Here is a 19,293-nt window from a genome sequence, read left to right on the forward strand (position 1 = left end):
TTGGTGAATAAACTATTTAACCACACATTTTATTAATTTTTATCAAATTCTTCTAAAAATTTGATTTTAATTCTCATCAAAGGGGCTAAATTTAGTGTAGTTTATACATTTTATTGGAGTAACTTGACTAAGACAAATTTTGGGCTCTTGGTTATTTTACGGAAACTTTTAAATTTTATTATTAAAACAAGGCAAATTAAATTAAATATAAGCTTAAAATATTTGATAATCTCTGTTCAACGACCAACAGTTGTAACTAGATTGGTCCAATTATTGCAAAAATTGAGCCATACTCACTCTTGAAGAAACTATAAGTTAAGATCTATTTTGTCATAAATGTAGTTATTTCCTTAATGTAACAATGAGAAAATGGGAAAACAAATTTATATACTAAGTGGAATTATTTTTCCTTTTTATATATTTTTCCCATTTTTTAATTAATATGATCTATTAGTCATTTCATTTTGCTGACTGATTCCTTGTTCCAGATGCGATAAAACTGCTACAGTTTGTTAGTTAGATATTATAGGTTCATTTATTAAGGATTAGGCTGTGTTTTTTTGCATTAGTTTTTACCCAAAACAATTTGTGATTCTTAAGCTGCATAAATTATTTGGATCATGGTAATTTGCACCTCTTTCTTCCTTTATATTTTTCGTTTGATTGTATACATGAACTGCATTGCTCGATTATAATTCCGACTCTGCATAAACAACATTAATTTTGCTATTTCCCAATAAAATGAAGCGCGACGCGTATATGACTATCTTTTTAGACTTTATTAAACATGCTTATTAATTAGTTATGTGCATTTCATGTTTTATATTTTTGCAGATTCATTTTGTGCTTCTTATAAGTCAACAAGGAAAAGTGAGATTGGCAAAATGGTATTCACCTTATTCCCAAAAGGAAAGAAGTAAGGTATTTACTTTAATTCTTACATGCATTCATGTTATTACACACTGATTCATGAGAGGATTTTATTATTGAAGTTTCATTTGTTTTAATTTTTAAAGGTTATAAGGGAGCTCAGTGGAATGATTCTTAATCGAGGGCCGAAGCTTTGTAAATTTGTCGAATGGAGAGGGTACAAAGTAGTTTATCGAAGGTAATTGACAAGAATTATATATGCTTCTGTACTTGAATGGATCCGTTTAAGATAACATTATCGGTTATTGTAGATATGCAGGATTATATTTTTGCATGTGCATTAACCATGAGGATAATGAGCTAGAGATTCTCGATATAATTCACCATTTTGTCGTCATATTGGATCGCTATTTTGGAAATGTAAGCAAACTAAAAGAGTTGTCATAATTAATGTCGACAATTTTTTCGTGATAATGTAAATATTCTTATAAATGATAACTCCTTAACCTCTTAAATAGGTATGCGAGTTGGATTTGATTTTCAACTTTCACAAGGTACATTTATTCTTCTTGATTTACTGTCATGTCATAAAAGTAAATTATTATTATTATTATTTATCCTTCTCAACTGAAGGCATACTATATTTTGGATGAAATTCTAATTGCGGGAGAACTTCAAGAATCAAACAAAAAAACAGTTGAACGGTTGATCGATGCACAAGTAAGTTACTAATTTTACTTTGAGAAAATTATAATTTTGATTGATTGATAGCCGATTATAATCACTTTGAATTATAAATAGATAGAAATTAGTGATAAATAAGTGATAATATTTGTAACTTCCATGAAATATGCGAATAAAAAATAATTTCGACTAGAAATGATTAAAATGGCACCTATTAAACATGCTTCATCGAACATTGATCGTGCAACTTTTATAGAAGCTTTTAACATATTTACATTCCCCCCTCCATATACACATCTTTGCCTATAGACATGTAGTATGTGTACACGCTAACGCGCTTTTTACTTTATTATTATTATTATTTAATTTTTTTTTAACATGTCTCTATTTTTATCTTTTGTAGGATTTATTGGTAGAGACTGCGAAAGAAGAGGCTAATTCAATAAGCAAATTAATAGCACAAGCTACTAACTAATACATGAAAACGATGTGGATGCAATAGAAATGACTTAACATCAGAGTTTATCTTTCTAAAAATTAATTCAAGATTTTTCTTCGATTTGCAATCATTTATTTAATTTTCTTTTCGTAATGTAGGACTTATAAAACTGTATAATATAATAAACATCAATATCTCAATTTGATTGGGAATCGAGTTGTCTTTTCGAAAGATCATATGATCAATTAAGGTTTGTAGTTTAAGTCAATTCAACTCGATTTTGAGGAATCTTTAGAAAGTTTGATAGACAGATTTGTTCTGATCGACTGTGAATTGAATATGATAATTGCAAAATGGTTCTACCTAAGTTCAACCTAATTAAGCATACTTCCATTTAGAATAGAAATGAACAATTATCATGTCGATCCATTTAGAATTTTAACCTAGTAATAATTTGTTTCGTCAATTTCTATGTTACTACTCTCGAAAAGGGGCCCATTCAATTTTGCATAATGCTCCCAAATTGCTGTAGTCACCTTCAAAGGTTGCCTAGATGACATAACGTTTGTTAGTAATGGATAATACATCTATAATCTATAATATATTAAAGTATCACATCAAGGAAAAATCAATTTTTGATTACGTCAATGGAGAATCATTTTTTGAACGATTTTAACCCTTTACAATTCAATTATTTCAATAATATTTTACTTTTCGTTTTTCGATATGTAATAAACACTACATAATTATTGGCGTTTATGAAATTCGTGTTATTAATTCTCAATTAATTAACATTCACATTAATCAGATTCAAATGAATTTTCATTTGATAAATTTTGAATTATATGAATTTAGAGTTATTATAGATGAATTTATTAATATTCATGTATCTAAAAATTTTAATGAGTGTTTAAATTTATGTATTAACCATTATTTTTTATATATCAAATATAATATATAAAAAGATTGCTCATTTGTAGTATTTCACCATTACAAAAAATTTGACTAATAGAAATTGAGTTTTGAAAGTACAATTTTCTTTTCTCAAATTTCTATGCTATTTTAATTCATTCGAGACTCATCAAATCCTCCAACAAATTAGTACCAAATGTTACTTTTACATCACTTATAAAGTATTTTAAAATAATGCGTTGTGCACGTTCAATCTTGACTAGTATTCAAAAAAAGCGATTTGGTATCCGATAGTTTCACCTTTAACATCTTTTCCCCTTCTTTAAAGCTAGAACCATACGGTTAAAGTTACCGCTATATGTTACTTGATATGATATCCCAAGGAAAAAAAAAACTATTTACATGCTAATCTCGAAGTAACATATCTTCGTATAAAACTTGTCCTGCAACTTTTATAGTAATAGAAAAGACTATTAATTAAAATATGTTCATACATAAATTACTGGCTAATATAATCGATTATTTAATAATATATTGAATTACTTCAAATAAATAATGATCTTTTAAATAGGGCAAAAATATCTAGCAATACATTTGTCAATCCATCAAGCAAGGGGTTTCTCATCCGGTGTGCTAACTCGATTTTCATCTGAAATTGTTGTCAAAAAATTTATGCTATATGAATTCCACATCAAGCATATAATATGAAAAAGTCACTTTTACAAGAAAAGTTTTTTGCTTTAAGAAAGTGGGGAAATATTCTTTTAAGTTAAAATTATTGGACTATACCTAACTTCTTTGATTGGAACATGAATGGTGTAATTGTCACAAAACAACTTTATAAAAAAATTAACATGTTTAAAAGAGAAGGTTAACTCTCAATTATTGCGTAAAATCGTGAACGCAACGTTTATTTAATTAACTTTTGTTTCGACTAAGAAAAACTAAAATGACGGGCAACGTGTAAAAGTTAGTAAAGCAAACGAAATAAAACAATAATTTGTTCATATGGTCCAAAGTTGAAGTGGGCAATGTGTCCATGCCTCCTAGTTCTTATTGTACAAACTAAGAAGTTAAAAAAAATCACTTCTCAAAAAATCAAAATCACACAATGATTAAATCAAAATAAGTTAAAAATCCATTTTAAAAAAATCGAAATCGGGGAATCTACTTTCTTTTTAAAGTACTCTACTTTCTTTTTAAGTATTACTTTTATCAAATAAATATATATGTAGCAATCTGTTTAATAAAGTGGATTACTTATTAAAGTAATATAAAAAATAAAATATTGTACATCACATTATTCTGTATCACCTAATATTAAGTACCACATATTCCTAAACCTACTCTAGTTTCTATAATATGTGAGGCATGTTGACAACAATTGTAAGATATTCTCTGGGCAACATTAGATAGAAATATACAAAAAAAAAAAGAAAAAAGAAAAAAAAGGGAGTTAATTGTCTCAATGGTCATTAAACTTAAGTTCATATTTTTGATTGGCCACCGAACTTTAAAATCTCGAGTTTTGGTCACTGAATTTAGGTCCATGTCTTTGATTGGCCACTGAACTTTAAAATGTCGAGTTTTGACCATTAAACTTTGATTTTGGCCACTGAACTTTGAAAATATCGAGTTTTTGCCACTGAACTTTGAAAAATGTCGAATTTTGGTCAATGAACTTAGGTCCATGTATTCGATTGCTCACTGAAATTTAAAATGTCAAGTTTTGACCACTAAACTTTGAAAAATATTGTACGTTACTCACTAAACTTTGAAAAATATTGTATATTATTCACTATAAATTCAATATTTTTAAAGTTCAATAGTTATGCTGTCAGTAACGTACGTCATATTCCAAAGTTCAGTGGCTAAAACTCGACATTTTAAACTTTAGTAAGTAATCGAGGATATTGATCTAAATTCAGTGACCAAAACTAGACATATTTCAAAGTTTAGTGGTCAAAACTAGACATTTTAAAGTTCAGTGATCAATCGAATATATGGACCTAAATTCAATGACCAAAACTCAACATTTTTCAAAGTTTAGAGATCCATCAAAGATATGAACCTAAATTCAATGACCATTGAAAAAATTAACTCACAAAAACGGCACATTAAAAAAATATATTAGGTATTTCTATAAAAAAGAGATTTCTTTTAAACTCTTTATTTAGATGACCAAAGTGAAGCCCCTTAATTTTATAATCAAAATTGTAATATTTATTTTTATAAATAGTCTAAAGCTAATTTATTTGCTAACTAAGTTGAATGAAGCGTATGAACGCATGGTTAACGTATTCCAACTTACCAAACTCGATAACCTAAACTAACTGAATGAGTTGACACGAAATTTATGTATGCAAATGTTTAGTCTTTATATACATACAAAATCTATCAACAAGATTTTGTATTCACTTTCTTCTAGTTATCTGAATATATGTGCCTTGGATGAAATTATGAGAAGTAATGCAATTAAAAAAAAAAAAAAACAAAGCTATATTCTAATGCCTTAACTAAAACTACAAAAAGCAATGTTTTCATTGAGAAAATTGAAAGGTAGGTTGAACCTTTTCTTGTTACTTTGATTGTCTTTAATAATTTTTCTAAATAAAAAATTGAATAAAATAATATCATTAAAGAAAGAGAAAAAGGGGAACGAAATTTTAAAAGACAGAAATATCAGCTGCTCAATTTCTCTCACTTCTCCGACCGTCCCAACCCTCTCCCACGCGCCCACCACTCACCATCCGCCAGCCACCGATCTCTGACGCCGTTAATCTCTGCTGGCGTAACTACTTCAATCACCACCTCCGTTGACTTTCTTATGTTCCCTTTCAAGACAAAAAGGCAAGTCCATCCACGGTAAACAGGCGCATAGGTATTCATCTGTATACGTTCATAATTCCCTTCCTACAATTATGTTTGGATCTGGGTTTAATTTTGTAGGAGTTTGTAATTTTTTGTTTCTGGGTTTTACTAAAAAATGGGGTCATCGGTTGATACAGAAGTACAACCACATTTAGATTTTGTCGAGGGAACATTTAATTTTGAGATTTGCGGATTGTGTTGATATATAATTCTCCTTTTTTGAGTATTTGGTGCTTTTACACGCTTGATTAGCCAGTATTTTCGTTTATTGGGTTGAGATTTTATTTATCAGTAACTAGAACTCTGAGCGCCATGTCACTGATTGATGAATTGTCCAGAAAATGATCAAACGCATATTACCCATGCTGCACAATGTGTTCATTCCAAACGAACTGGCAAGCTCCTGGACAGAATGTTACCGACATCTTTCAGTTCCTGTTTTAATATTATAGAAATACAGGGTTAATTATTTTCCTCATGTATGCAATTGATCCAATGTTAAAAAATGTCGACTTTCACCTGCAGTGGATAATAAAGTGTACGGAGTAAGTGAAAACTGTCAACTAAGACCTGAAAACTTAAAATGGAATATATGATTACTATTTGGAACAATGAAATCAAGAAAAGAAACCTATACAAATACAATTTATGTTACTATATCTTCATGCCTGTTTGTCGATAGCCCTTTTTGAGTTTTGCTGATTGATTGGATAATTTTTATGTATGATTGTGAAAAAATTTGTTCCAATAAGCCTATCTGGATTTTTCTTCCTATAAATCACATGAAATGTCTTTCTTTTACTTATTTTCCCTCTTGGATGCTTTATTCCTCAGATGCCTTTCCTCTTTTGGGGTCGATCACCTGAAAAAAATTATATGAAATATTAATTCAATTATACTTTCTAGATTCCGATTAAACTGGTAATTTTCTGCAACTATGTGCATTATAATTTTGATACTCAGCAGATTGCATGGAGCTAGAACTACCAATAAGAACAGCAAGGTTGCATTAACCTGTCCATACAAGAAAGCCATTGATTTCACCTATCGCCGAGCATTTAGTTCATAAATTTTACCTCCTATAAAAATTACTTTTTTTTTCCCCTTTGCAAAACTAGTTTTCTCTGTACTCTTTGAAATTATAGGATCCGAATCATCTTTCGGAAGCCTGTAAATTCAATGGGGGCCTTCACCTAAGATTGAGCATAATGGAGAAACAAGTTGAGCATTTCATCCTGGATTGTTGAGATTTTTGCTTTAAATAGAATAGTCGCACCTTTATATCATTTTGAAATCGATAAATTAATATTTCTTGTTATAGTGATGATTGTAAAAGATAATTTACCAATTTATTATGCAGGCTGCTTATTATGGTAGATTTTTGTCTGGATCCTGGATCATTTGCTCCTGAGCTTCCAGGAAATCTGTACTGTTAGATATTCCCTTTTTGTCCACAAATCACCATTTTTTACCGTGAACAATATGCAAAATAGTGGGAGTCCATCAAAGAATAGTTCTTTGAGATTGAAATCTCAGCAGTCTCTTCGTCGTCTGGGGCTTTGTTCTCAAATAGCAAACAGACAGCAAACATCCCCAGTCGTCTTTCCAGAAAAACGCAGTAGAGGAAAGACTGCTAAAGGAGGTGGCATTGGTAACAAAAATGAGGATCCTAAGAATGCTAAAAGTGGGGAACACAGGATTGATATTAAATATGAACAGTCTGATTTGCTAGGATATGAAGTATTTACTGGAAAACTGGCTTTGGACAAAAAGAAATACAATGAGAATGCCGAGGCACAAACATCTAAAGAGAATGCTAGCCTGGATGCTGTTGATGCTAAACTGACAAGCAAGGCATTGGTTTGGGGTTCGAAGATGTTGCCCCTTGAAGATGTGATTTCGGTAGATTTCTTTAGATTTTTTGTTAATTTTCTATGACTGTGTGCTACTTTCCTCCAATTTGGTCCCAATATCTTTATATATTTCTTTGGCAGTTATCACACTGTGTTGGACTAAGGCATTTTACAGTGCATGCATATCCCTATCAAAAAGGTTCATGTGGCATTTTTATGAGACGTGGGAAAAGTCGGAAAGACTATCGCTTTGTAGCTTCTACCTCCGAAGATGCACTTCAATGGGTTAATGCATTTGCAGATCAGCAGTGCTATGTGAATTGTTTGCCTCATCCTATGGCTTCTAAGAAGCAGGGTTCAGATTCTATTTTCAACGAATTCCCTCCTGAGTCATATATCAGATGTAAAAATCCGCCGAAAATGCTTGTAATTTTAAATCCTCGGTCTGGACGTGGACGCTCAAGTAAAGTATTCCATGGCTTGGTTGAACCTATATTCAAAGTAAGTTTTTCTGGTTTTATGGTTTTGTTGGGTCTTTCCTGTGCGTCTATTTAAAGATTCTGTAGCGGTGGTTTTTGGATGTAATGAAATCTATCTTATGTAAATCTTGCAGTGCATGAAGGGAATTATAGGTCCAGTACGATCAAGGATTTTGAAAGCAGTGGAATTTAAATATAGGATGTAACACGTGCATAAATGGCTAGTTTTTCAGCTCTAGGCAACCACCCCCACAAGGACTAGATTTTATTTTAATTTGTTATTAAGGGCCTGTTAAACAATTCATATACATTGTTTGCCACTTAATTCATTCATTACCTTCTTCCCAAAGTCACTTTTGTTTAATGATTCTCTAATGTGATTGTAATAAGTCTTCCATATCCTTTACGCACCATAAGTTGTCAATCAGCTGTTCTTCACCTGCTAAAGAAAGCAAATGGGGCAATTTATCTGACATTTTATTGCATTATCTCCTTTATAAAGGACGGTGTTTTGAGTGCCATACAGTATTTGAGTCGTTGGAAATTTTTTTTATCAGGTGTTTATTTTACAAAGGTGTGCAATCTAGTGGCGAACCATTGACGTTGATGCTAAAAGCCCTTTTTGTTGTCCTCTCATTGGCTTTGATACCGAAATCTTGACATCAATTATGATGCTTCATTACGTGAAATAACATACCTGTAAAGCAAGAAAGTTTTGGCGAAACTAGTGTTAATTAGTAATAGCGTTACGTTTGATAAGGCAGAACCTGTAATGTTGAGGTTCTTGCTTTGTACTTGTGGGTTGATAATGGAAATTGAATGAAAAAAATTGGGTTCAGGCTCGTTCTTTTTTACTTGTCTGCTTCGACACCTCAGGAATGCTGGATTGATCCATAAATATATTTGGTTGACCCCTTGGATCATATTCTGGATATAGAATTTTATCATAAAATGTGAACCTAAACAACAATATGCAAACTAATCCTTTCCAAAATCCATCAATATTTTATCTAAATAATATCGTTTGGCTTCTTCAACCTGAGGAACTCCCTAGAGGAAAGAAATGAATGTTCGTGCTTTGCCGCTGCTGTTAAAGCCTGACAGAGAAAAAGTCGAACTTTGTCTCCTTCATCAGAATGAACCAACTAAAATTGTAATTTATTCTAGCGATCATATTCATGTTCAGATTGAACCTTTTGTTGCTATGAAGAGTCTGCGAGAGGTCAAATAATGAAGGCTGAGCTCACTGAGCATGACATCACTTATTTTTGGGCGAGAAGCTCTCTTTAGATAGCTATCCAAATATGTCCTGCATGACTCAGTACTCTGACTACATGAACCGTGCTGAAAAAGTCCGTCAATTTTCTGGGACGAGATCGATAGGTGGAAGTCATGAAAAAGAGACTTTCTCTTCGATTCCAATCTGTAAGATATAGAAAAGTAACATACAAATTACACATAATGAAGGGATGAAGCCAATGTCTATTTGGTTTATGTTATTTGTGCGAGAAATGCAAAATATCATGTTCACAAGGAAACTGAGTTTCTTTGTTTTTATGCTTTTATCAGTATGTTATGCACATTAACGTTGGGTTAAATCGCCAATTCCTGTATTCTTTTGTTTTGCTACAAGATTAGTTAATTAGTATTTGTTGGTATACTTTGCAGCTTGCTGGGTTTGAGTTAGAGGTGGTAAAAACAACATCTGCTGGTCATGCTAAGAAACTTGCAGCCAGTGTAGACTTCAGAACATGCCCTGATGGTACTCTCGCTTTTTTTCCCTTTTGGTAACTGTTTGATCCAGTTTTCCTGATGTGTTTAACTACCCAATTCCATGATCTTATGTGTTTTCAGGTATTATCTGTGTTGGAGGTGATGGAATCGTGAATGAGGTTTGCAGAACTCTCATTTCTATTCATGCTTGATCATTTATGTTATATGAATGAGTGGAGCACTTTTGTGCAAACTTGGTTCTAGTTTTTGCGTGCTTGAAATTTTGTTGATTCTATCACTCAATGTAAATCATGTAATAGGTATTGGCTTCAAATATTATTAGATAATCTTATTCCATTGATGAATTAGCATTTCTAACTTCTAGAGTCATTGTTCATATTCAATATATTTGACTTGGTGGTATAGGAGTTCAATCTATGTTCATATTCATATTCAAGAGGTTCTAAGGAGTTCTTTTTGACTCGGTAAACCATACACATTAATTTGATGTGGTGCCCCTTTAACTTAAAAAGGTCTAGTTTATATTTGAGATGGGCTTCTGCAAAGAATAATATGTGAATGATTGCAACTATACTTAAAAGGATATTGTGGAGTTCCTTGCCATATTTTGGAAATAACATTGCCGCAAATTACCATTTTGTTTAGTAATGTTTATTCTATCTTCAAAGTTTTAATAGTTATAGTGTCAAGTGGAGCAACAATTGCCCTACTTTGTCTATCAAAAGGCATGAGATTCTTATCCATTATGGCATTTGAATAGGAGTCTTTTTAGCTTATGCAGACTGCACTTGGTGTTGTCAACTAGATGATAATATCCACACGGGTGGTTTGTTGATGCTTGCGACATCAATGAATCTATTTTTGTGATGATTAGTTTGCTTAACTGCCAAATTCTTTATCATCATACTAATATGCAAAATTTGCACTGAATTTGTTTTACTTATGTTTCAACCCTTGAACAGGTGTTTTTCTTCTTCTTTTTGTTGTACTTTTCTTACTTGGTTGAAACCAAAATGCAGGTTTTGAACGGTTTACTTAGTAGAGACAACCAAAAGGAAGCAATTTCAATCCCAATTGGAATTATTCCTGCTGGTTCTGATAATTCTCTAGTCTGGACCGTCCTTGGGGTTAGAGATCCAGTATCTGCTGCAATAGCTATAGTTAAGGTACTTTGTGTTGTGTTGATCCTGTACTCTTTATGTGAGACTGCATTGTTGTACTTTGATGCTCTAGATATTTGTGATGGTAAAGTTTTCTTTTTTATATTTGCTTCAGCCTTCAATGCATTTTTAATTAAGTAAAGTGATAAAAAGATGACGAGAATTAATTTAAGATCATTTACTTAATTATGAATAAGGAGAGAGAGCAATATATGCTGTGATAAATTGCTCATCAAAATGAAATGTTCTTGAATTAAAGCTAGTTTTGCTTAAATGAGAATTTCTTTTGGCATAGAAAATATTATAAGCTTGTTTTGTGTGATAGGAAGCTTAAAAATAAAAATCATATGCCATGTGCAATAGCCTTTTTCTTTTTCATTTAACTAAAATAATCTTCATAAACAGTCTCAGGTGCTATGCGGCCTAGGCACAAAATATGTGCCGCGCAGGGCCCTGAGTTGCCATGAAGTGTTCTTCTTGTAAGACTATTACTTTCCTCCCAGTTGGCCTGAGGCAACTTACACTGCCTCGCTCTTATGCAAGCTCTGAGTTACCCCAATAGGTCTCTTTCCGAAAAAATAGTTCTGGTGATCTGACCCATGTAAATGAAGAGGCAAAACTATTGATTAACTCTGAGGCACAGTCCTGAAAAGCTTGAACTTTTGAAAATTGAGAAAAATAGATCATACATACTATTAACTTTGCGAGATCTCATAGGCCATGCAATGGACTTGGATTTTTAGAATCAAGGTTTTCTATTGGTGTTTTTCTTGCACAGAATAGTCAATGCATTGATGTAATTTTTCTTCCAAATTTGGGACATGCTTTCATAACTTGGAATTTGCTAACAGTATTTGCTTTTTGTTGTTTTAAGGGAGGTCTTACTGCCACTGATGTTTTTGCTGTGGAGTGGATCCACTCGGGGGCCATTCACTTTGGGACGACGGTTACATACTTTGGTTTTGTTAGTGATGGTAACTCCATAGTACCTTTTATTTGGCTTTCTGGTTCAAATTTTCATTGTGATAATGTAGGCAGTGATGTGAACCACTTAAATTCAAAAAGAAAATTGTTTAAAGTTTATTTCTGTTATCTTTTATTTATTTGAAGTTCTTAATTTAAGTTTCTGCAGAAGTCTAAACTCTATAGCAATCCTTGATACTTGCTTTGGATGCAGAGCTAGCCTAAGAAGTGAACCATATTTTAAGATTTTATATTTTGTATTTTGTATATTATATTTTAGTAATTGATAATAAAAATACATTTTGCAAGGAAAAATATGGTAATTTGATAATTATAATTCTCTTGATTGTGCAAGCTGGATATTCTAGTGGTGTCACATGAATTGCTGGCGAAATATTTAAGATATAGTGAGCTTATAGGTGCTTGGCTTTTTGTAGTATGGGAAATGAGAATAACAGCACTTTCTGTGTCTTCCCTCTTGATTTTAGGAACACAATATAAACATGTTACATCTTGTATAACTTATATCAATTATTAATTATAATTAAAGACATTGGTTCTAACCACAAAATTAAATCTTAGTCAAGGCAGTTAAAAATGAAATTGCGACATGACTGCAAGTGATGTTTCCTTTTCTTCTGCTCCAATGATATATCGTGAAGATAATAATTATGTTGACCTTTTCTGATCTGGGTTGGTTTCAAATCATTTAGCCCCGTTTAATGAAGTTGTCTTCGCTCTTAATTCTTTCTGAAATGATCAGACATTTAATTATGTGAAAATTAACTTTGACCGGGCTTGGATTAACTCCTCTTTCTGTTAATTTCAGTTTTGGAACTTTCTGAGAAACATCAGAAACGATTTGGTCCATTACGTTACTTTGTTGCCGGATTTCTCAAATTCTTATGCTTGCCAAAATATAGTTATGGAGTGGAGTATCTTCCAGCCGCGAGTGAAGCTGGGGAGGGAAAAGTATCACCTGACCTCAAAGTTGTAGACATGTCGGAGCTCTACACAGATATTATGAGAAGATCAAGCAAGGAAGGCCTTCCTCGTGCCTCTAGTCTATCAAGTATTGATTCAATAATGACCCCAAGTCGAATGTCTGAGGCAGGCTTGGATACTACCTGTAGCAGCACTGAGCCATCCGAGTATGTGCGTGCCAGAGATCCAAAGTCAAAACGTCTATCAGCCGGAAGAAGCAAATTGACTGCCGACCCAGAGGTTGTCCATCCTCAGCTACCTCATTCAGTTACTCCTAGTGGGGCCAGGACCAGGTCAAAATCGACGGCAGATAAAGGACGGACCGGATTGACTGTCACCGTCGATCCATATAGGTCCTCCTGGGGAAATACAGACAAAGAGGATATTTCATCAACAATGTCAGATCCTGGGCCAATATGGGATGCTGAGCCCAGATGGGACACAGAGCCTAACTGGGATGTGGAAAATCCTATTGAATTACCTGGGCGATCAGAGGACTCTGTAGACGGTGAAAAGAAGGAAACTGTACAAAAATCTGAAGAAAATTGGATTGTCACTAAAGGTCATCTTCTTGGTGTCTTGGTATGCAATCACTCGTGTAAAACTGTTCAAAGTTTGAGTTCTCAGGTGGTGGCCCCAAAGGCAGAATATGACGACAACACCTTGGATTTGTTATTGGTTCGTGGAACTGGACGGCTGAGGCTGTTGAGATTCTTCTTATGTCTGCAAATGGGTAGACACCTTTCGCTGCCTTATGTTGAATATGTTAAGGTAAGACACTCGTCATAAATCTGGGAACAAACAAAGTGCACCCCCACTCACCCTATTTTTTCTTTTAACGAAGATCAATAATACACACACAAAACACTCACAAATGGAAGGGAAAGTAACTATGTGCTCACACATGATCCTGGTTATGAAGGAATTGTAAGTGCAATGAGTTGGTGATGCAGGTCAAGTCAGTCAAGATTAAACCTGGAAAGCGCACACACAAGGGCTGTGGCATTGATGGTGAACTTTTCCCTGTGGATGGGCAACTGATGTGTTCCTTACTTCCAGAACAGTGTAGACTTATTGGCCGAGCACCCGGTTCTAATAAATGACTGCTGCAGTATGAAGAGGCAAGACGAGAAGGCAATAGCGTATCTTGAGAAATCATTCCCCACGCCTGGTAATCCTTAATGCTGTTGCCTTTTCTTTTTTACGAACTATTAGGTCCTTGTAAATTTTGTTGATGTTTTCGTTGCTTCATTCTTTTTAAATTATGGTTCGTTACATCTACTGGTATTATGTTGATGCTGTTTTTGTATGGTATGTGACCGACAAGCTTGTATTGTGAAGCAAGAATATATTACTTTTCGGGAAATTAATTAGTGAGTTTCACGTTTAATTAACATGTTTATTGCTTTGATTGATCATTATCCATATGAGATTCTACATTAAATGGCTTTAAAGCTTGGTTGGGTGAATTAAAATAATAATCTTCGTGAAAAAGTTACATGGCCATCTTGTTACACGTAAATCTTGATTTCTTGTGCTCGAGTTTGGCCATGTTGTTACACATATTTAATTAAATCTTAATTTCCTTGTATCATATGAGTATGAAATTGACGTGGTTTACTTCTTGAGCCTATGACATGAATCGCTAAGTAGCGATACATTGTTGGGCTGTTCGACCTCCATTTTTATCAAAATATATTTTTCATAGAATAATATTACAAGTAAACTCAATTTTTTTTCCCATCTTTTAATCGCATATTCTCTAAAAAATCATTATTTCAAAATATGTTTTCTTTCAAAATTACATTATAATGGAGCTCAAATGGAGGCTGATTGACTTTTAAGTCTATGGGTCTGTTCGGTGGTAATTATGAGAATTGATTTTTTGATTATTAGAGAGAAAAGTGAATTCTACCTGTGAGTGAAGAAGTAAAAAATAACGATTGGAGTAGTGAAGCAATAGTCAAAAAATTGATTATTTTAAGTGAAAATTGTTACCGAATGGGGGCTATATATAAATTACTTTCTTGTCATTCTATGAGAGAGAGAGAGAGAGAGAGAGTATTTAAAACTATGTGAAACTTTTTATGAGACAAATAAAACGTTGTTTATAGCAATGCGTTTACTACAAGAGAGTCCTTGCGTGTGTGTATTTTTTCTTTATTTATTATTATTAGATTGGAAGATAGAAGATGGGTATGACCTTGACGATTTTTAAAAGTCGTTTAATCATATAATAGCTATTTATAAAAAGAAATTTGATGTCTCTAATTTTTAATTTTCATTATGATTTTAATTATGCAATCGATAAGTCGGCTTCAATTCTAATAATGTATTAAGTGCTTGCTTGGCTAAGTCTTTAAATGATTACAAAGAGCGGGTATGAAGAAATGTGTGATTGAAAAATAAATGAAAGTTTGGGTTCTGAAAATTTCTAATTTAGGGCGTGTTTGCAAAAAATAAAAATTTCTTTTTGTTCAGTTGGGTTGCGGATCCAAAAATTGTATGGATCAAAATCTATAGACTTGCTTATAAGTCAGATAAATTGAAAATTTTCAGCTTATATGGCTTTCAGTTTATAGATATTGATCAACACTAGTGAGACCCCATCTTATAATAAAATAAATTTTTTAATCAAACATCCTAAGTCCCGTTTTATAACAATTGTTCACCAAAAAAAAAAAAAAGACTGTTATTTCACTATTTTAGCTTCATTTTTGACTTATTTACTCACAGGTGAGATCCACTTTTTTATTTAACAGTCAAAAAATTAATTATCATGAACATGTCTCAAATAATTTTTGATCGATTTATAAGCTCTTACGGGCGGAGTCAGCACTAGATGAGTCAAAGTGACCGTTCATGCTAACTTTGCGAAAAAAGATGTATACGTATTTGGCGACAATGAATGTCTCTCGAGAGGGGGTGGGTGCATCTGAATTTGTCCTATCTTACTCAAATTCCTGGAATCCCTTAAAACTTTTCAAAAATACCCAATAAACCCCACCATGGAACTGGAAGTTATAATAAAGCCAATAAAAGTGAAATTTACGTGACTATACATGTTGAACTTGTCATTCGCACAACTGCTAGGTTGACTTTTTTATTTCCAAGAGTTGACTGTTGAAAGTATATGGTATAATTGGATGAAAACACAAAAAGTTCTCATATTCAACCATCAAAATTCTTGAAAAAGAGGTTTGGTAAAATCTTTAGAAATTACAAATGGCTTCTTGGAATTAAGATTATCGATCGAATTTAACAAAAATAAAATACCATTTATCGAGCAGGAATTATAATATTTAATTTCGAGTGAATTATAAGTTTGTGAGCTCTGTGAGTCCTTGTGACATAAAAATATATATACGAATTTATTATTATTGTTATTAATGTTAAGCTGAAACAATTATTTATCGAGCTCGAGCAAAGAAGCATTTGGTATGTTATAGTGTAGAGAAAATAACTACTAACAATTTTATCGGATTCTGCCCCAAAGCTAATCATCGAGATGACGTACTATGTTGCCAATGATTCTCACACCAACCGATCAATGAGATAAATTTTGAAAACTTTGATAGAATGGAGAGCATTTGAATTTTTATGTACTATAAGTCCTTACAAAAATATAGAATTTTATAATGGTTAATTAATTTAATTCATTTTATTCTAATCTAACTTTTTTTTTTTATGACTATGGGTGTTCGGGTCAGTTTAGACGCACTTCGACTAATCTTATGAGGGCCCTGAAGTTTACAGTCGGGTACTCATCTCAGTGAATCTGACGGAATTCAAACTGGTGATCATTGGAGAGCAAATTCAAGACCTAACTGCTGAACTATTTCTCAAGGTTTATTCTAATCTAACTTGATTTTCTTATTGTATTTTTTCTATTCATCTCTACACATCAAAGTTGGAGGATTAGCTCAAAATTCTTTGATACTCAAATATTTTTATTTTTATTCAATTAAAATATTGAACGAGTTTGAATTTTGAAATTGAGATCACATACTTTTCAGTTAGCCAAGATTTGATTTGATTAAAAGAGTTGATAAAAGGAGAATTTGGTCCATTAGCCTAACTAGACAATGTTTTTGGTTAAATGGCCTTTGACCAGTAATAAAAATAAATAGAAAATTGTAAAATATTTTAGTTGGCAAAATGACAAAATTATCCTTCAGTTGTAAACTTAATATCTTTCAATTTTTTCATTTCATCCCGTCATTTCTCCTCCACCCTCCTAATTTTTGTTTATTTTTTTTGTGAAAATAACGTCTTCTTTCCCTTTCATCTTCTTCAATATTAAGTCTTCAAAATTACAATAACCTATTTTCTTCTCTTCAATCACCATTCTTACTATCTTAAAATTATATTTTTTTTATTATATTCTCACTTATTTTGAGTATATTTTTAGTATTTGAACAAGAGTTGGATTATCATATTATTTACATTTGAAGAAAGGAGAAAGATGCTTTTAGAAATCGTATCTATGTTTTATTTTTATTATTAAATATAGTATTAAAAAATATTTAGTTGATACTATTTTCGTAGTTAGTGTACTTTTTGTGTTCTTTGCAACCATTGAATGTAATAATACTCCAACTGCTATTTGAAATATAGAACTCCACTCCAACCATTATTTGTAAAGCAAAACGACACTAGAGTTATTATCTACTGTAGTTTGATTTTTTTCAATAAAATGCCTCTAATAATGAACTCACTAAAGTATATATTACAAAAAGATTCACTAGTCACAAATAACGCTTGAAATAACATAACTTTTATATTATTGAGATGGTGAAAATACAAGTCATCACAATTATATGTATCGATTAAATTAATGAACATATCTATCAACTTTGTACGTGTTATGTACATATTACAATATAAATAAGTTCTGGTCATTATTTTTCAGGAAACAAATGGATCGTGACTAGGGATGTGAATGAGTCGAGTCGAGCCGGCTCGCGAGCCGAAACTCGAGGCTCGGGCTTTGCTCGAGCTTTTTCCAAGCCCGAGCCGAGCTGAGCAAAAGTTCGACCGAAAAAACAAGGCTCGGCTCGAGCTTTGGGCTCGGGCTTTGTCGAGCCCAGCCCAGCCGGCTCGATCTTTTTTTTTTTTTTTAATAACAAGATTACGAATCTAACATTTTCTTTAAAAAAAATTAAAAATTGCATAATTTATACAAGTTACAAATCAAATAAAAATTACAACTTATAAAATTGCATTACAAATTTAATAAAAATTACAACTTACAACCCTCCTCCTTTTTTCGGGCTTGGGACCGACTACATGACGTAAGCGGAGTTAAAATTATATACAAATAAAATATTTCGTGTACAATTTTTCTTGAAACAAATAAATTTAAAAATTAGATGTTGTTTTAAAATAAATTATTTTAAAAACTTTCAACATTCTATGTTTGGATCTGCTGCAACTCTTCGGCCAGTATACTGTCAACATGTTCTTGAACACGTAATTCTGCACATTCTCGATCCTTCAAGCATATTAAAGCCTCCATTATATATTCTTTTAGTCTTGAACGTTTGTCCGATAAAATTCAACCACCTAAACTGAATGGAGCCTCCGATGCTACCGTAGACACCGGAGGTGTTAGTAGATCACGTGCAATTTTTGATACAATTGAATACTGTCTTTCATTACACCTCCACCAATTTAGAAGACTAAATTCCTGTAATTTTTTTTCATGCAACACACTGCGAATGTCCACGCACATATACCTAGCTAACTCGGAGGAATTTCAAAATTTGTACCACCGATATTTCTCGCTCTAGATATCGATGAACTAGAACTAAACGAGGGAACATTTGTATTGCTTTCCAAAAAATTCCATAAATTTTCTGAATTTGTTAAAATATTTCTTGAAAAATAACTTTGGGAAGTAGAATTACACTGATACATTTCAGATAACATAGATTCTATATTCACATGTGATAATTCCACATTCATGGAATTTGAAATCCCTTTTACAGTGGCTATTGTGCCATTCAAATTAAGTCAATGGTCCATTACTGAAACTAAAATAAATAAAGAGGGCAATTCTTCTCAATATTTACGAAATTTTAACCCCATAGAGCAAACTAAGTCAAAAAAAGGAGCAAATTCCTGTATTTATGAAATATTTGTGAAATGTAGAAAAAAATGTTGTAAAACAAATGAAAATATAGGTTAATATACTCAACTCAACTACATTCCTTTATATCATCAAAAAAAGATTTTAAAATTATTTTCATGTGAAATACAAGAGACCATTCTCAATTTTCTAAATTATGTTCGGGTCCGTATGTATGCCTACCATTATAATATAATGAAATCATTTTATCGTA

At 32.3% G+C, this 19,293-nt stretch overlaps 2 protein-coding genes across 3 annotated transcripts; both read left to right on the top strand.

Annotated features, from left to right (window-relative positions):
* Positions 1-434: 434 nt before the first annotated feature.
* LOC111391408 (AP-1 complex subunit sigma-2-like) lies at positions 435-2,228 on the top strand. Its single transcript, XM_023016621.1, has 7 exons — positions 435-623; positions 835-921; positions 1,017-1,108; positions 1,182-1,290; positions 1,389-1,424; positions 1,504-1,590; positions 1,958-2,228. The coding sequence occupies exons 1-7, from the start codon at positions 621-623 to the stop codon at positions 2,027-2,029; spliced, it is 486 nt and encodes a 161-aa protein (XP_022872389.1). The 5' UTR covers positions 435-620; the 3' UTR covers positions 2,030-2,228.
* A 3,336-nt stretch (positions 2,229-5,564) lies between these two features.
* On the top strand, positions 5,565-14,343 carry LOC111384387 (sphingoid long-chain bases kinase 1). Of its 2 annotated transcripts, none has more exons than XM_023008672.1 (9): positions 5,565-5,755; positions 7,137-7,678; positions 7,771-8,130; positions 9,777-9,870; positions 9,963-10,000; positions 10,862-11,008; positions 11,877-11,976; positions 12,795-13,720; positions 13,903-14,343. In XM_023008672.1, the coding sequence occupies exons 2-9, from the start codon at positions 7,259-7,261 to the stop codon at positions 14,050-14,052; spliced, it is 2,235 nt and encodes a 744-aa protein (XP_022864440.1). In that variant the 5' UTR covers positions 5,565-5,755; positions 7,137-7,258; the 3' UTR covers positions 14,053-14,343. The 2 variants fall into 2 exon arrangements, with proteins under 2 accessions (XP_022864440.1, XP_022864434.1); XM_023008666.1 differs by having other exon boundaries at positions 5,566-5,786.
* Positions 14,344-19,293: the final 4,950 nt, after the last annotated feature.

This window comes from Olea europaea, chromosome 3, assembly GCF_002742605.1.
Source record: "Olea europaea var. sylvestris chromosome 3, O_europaea_v1, whole genome shotgun sequence".
Lineage (NCBI taxonomy): Eukaryota > Viridiplantae > Streptophyta > Magnoliopsida > Lamiales > Oleaceae > Olea > Olea europaea.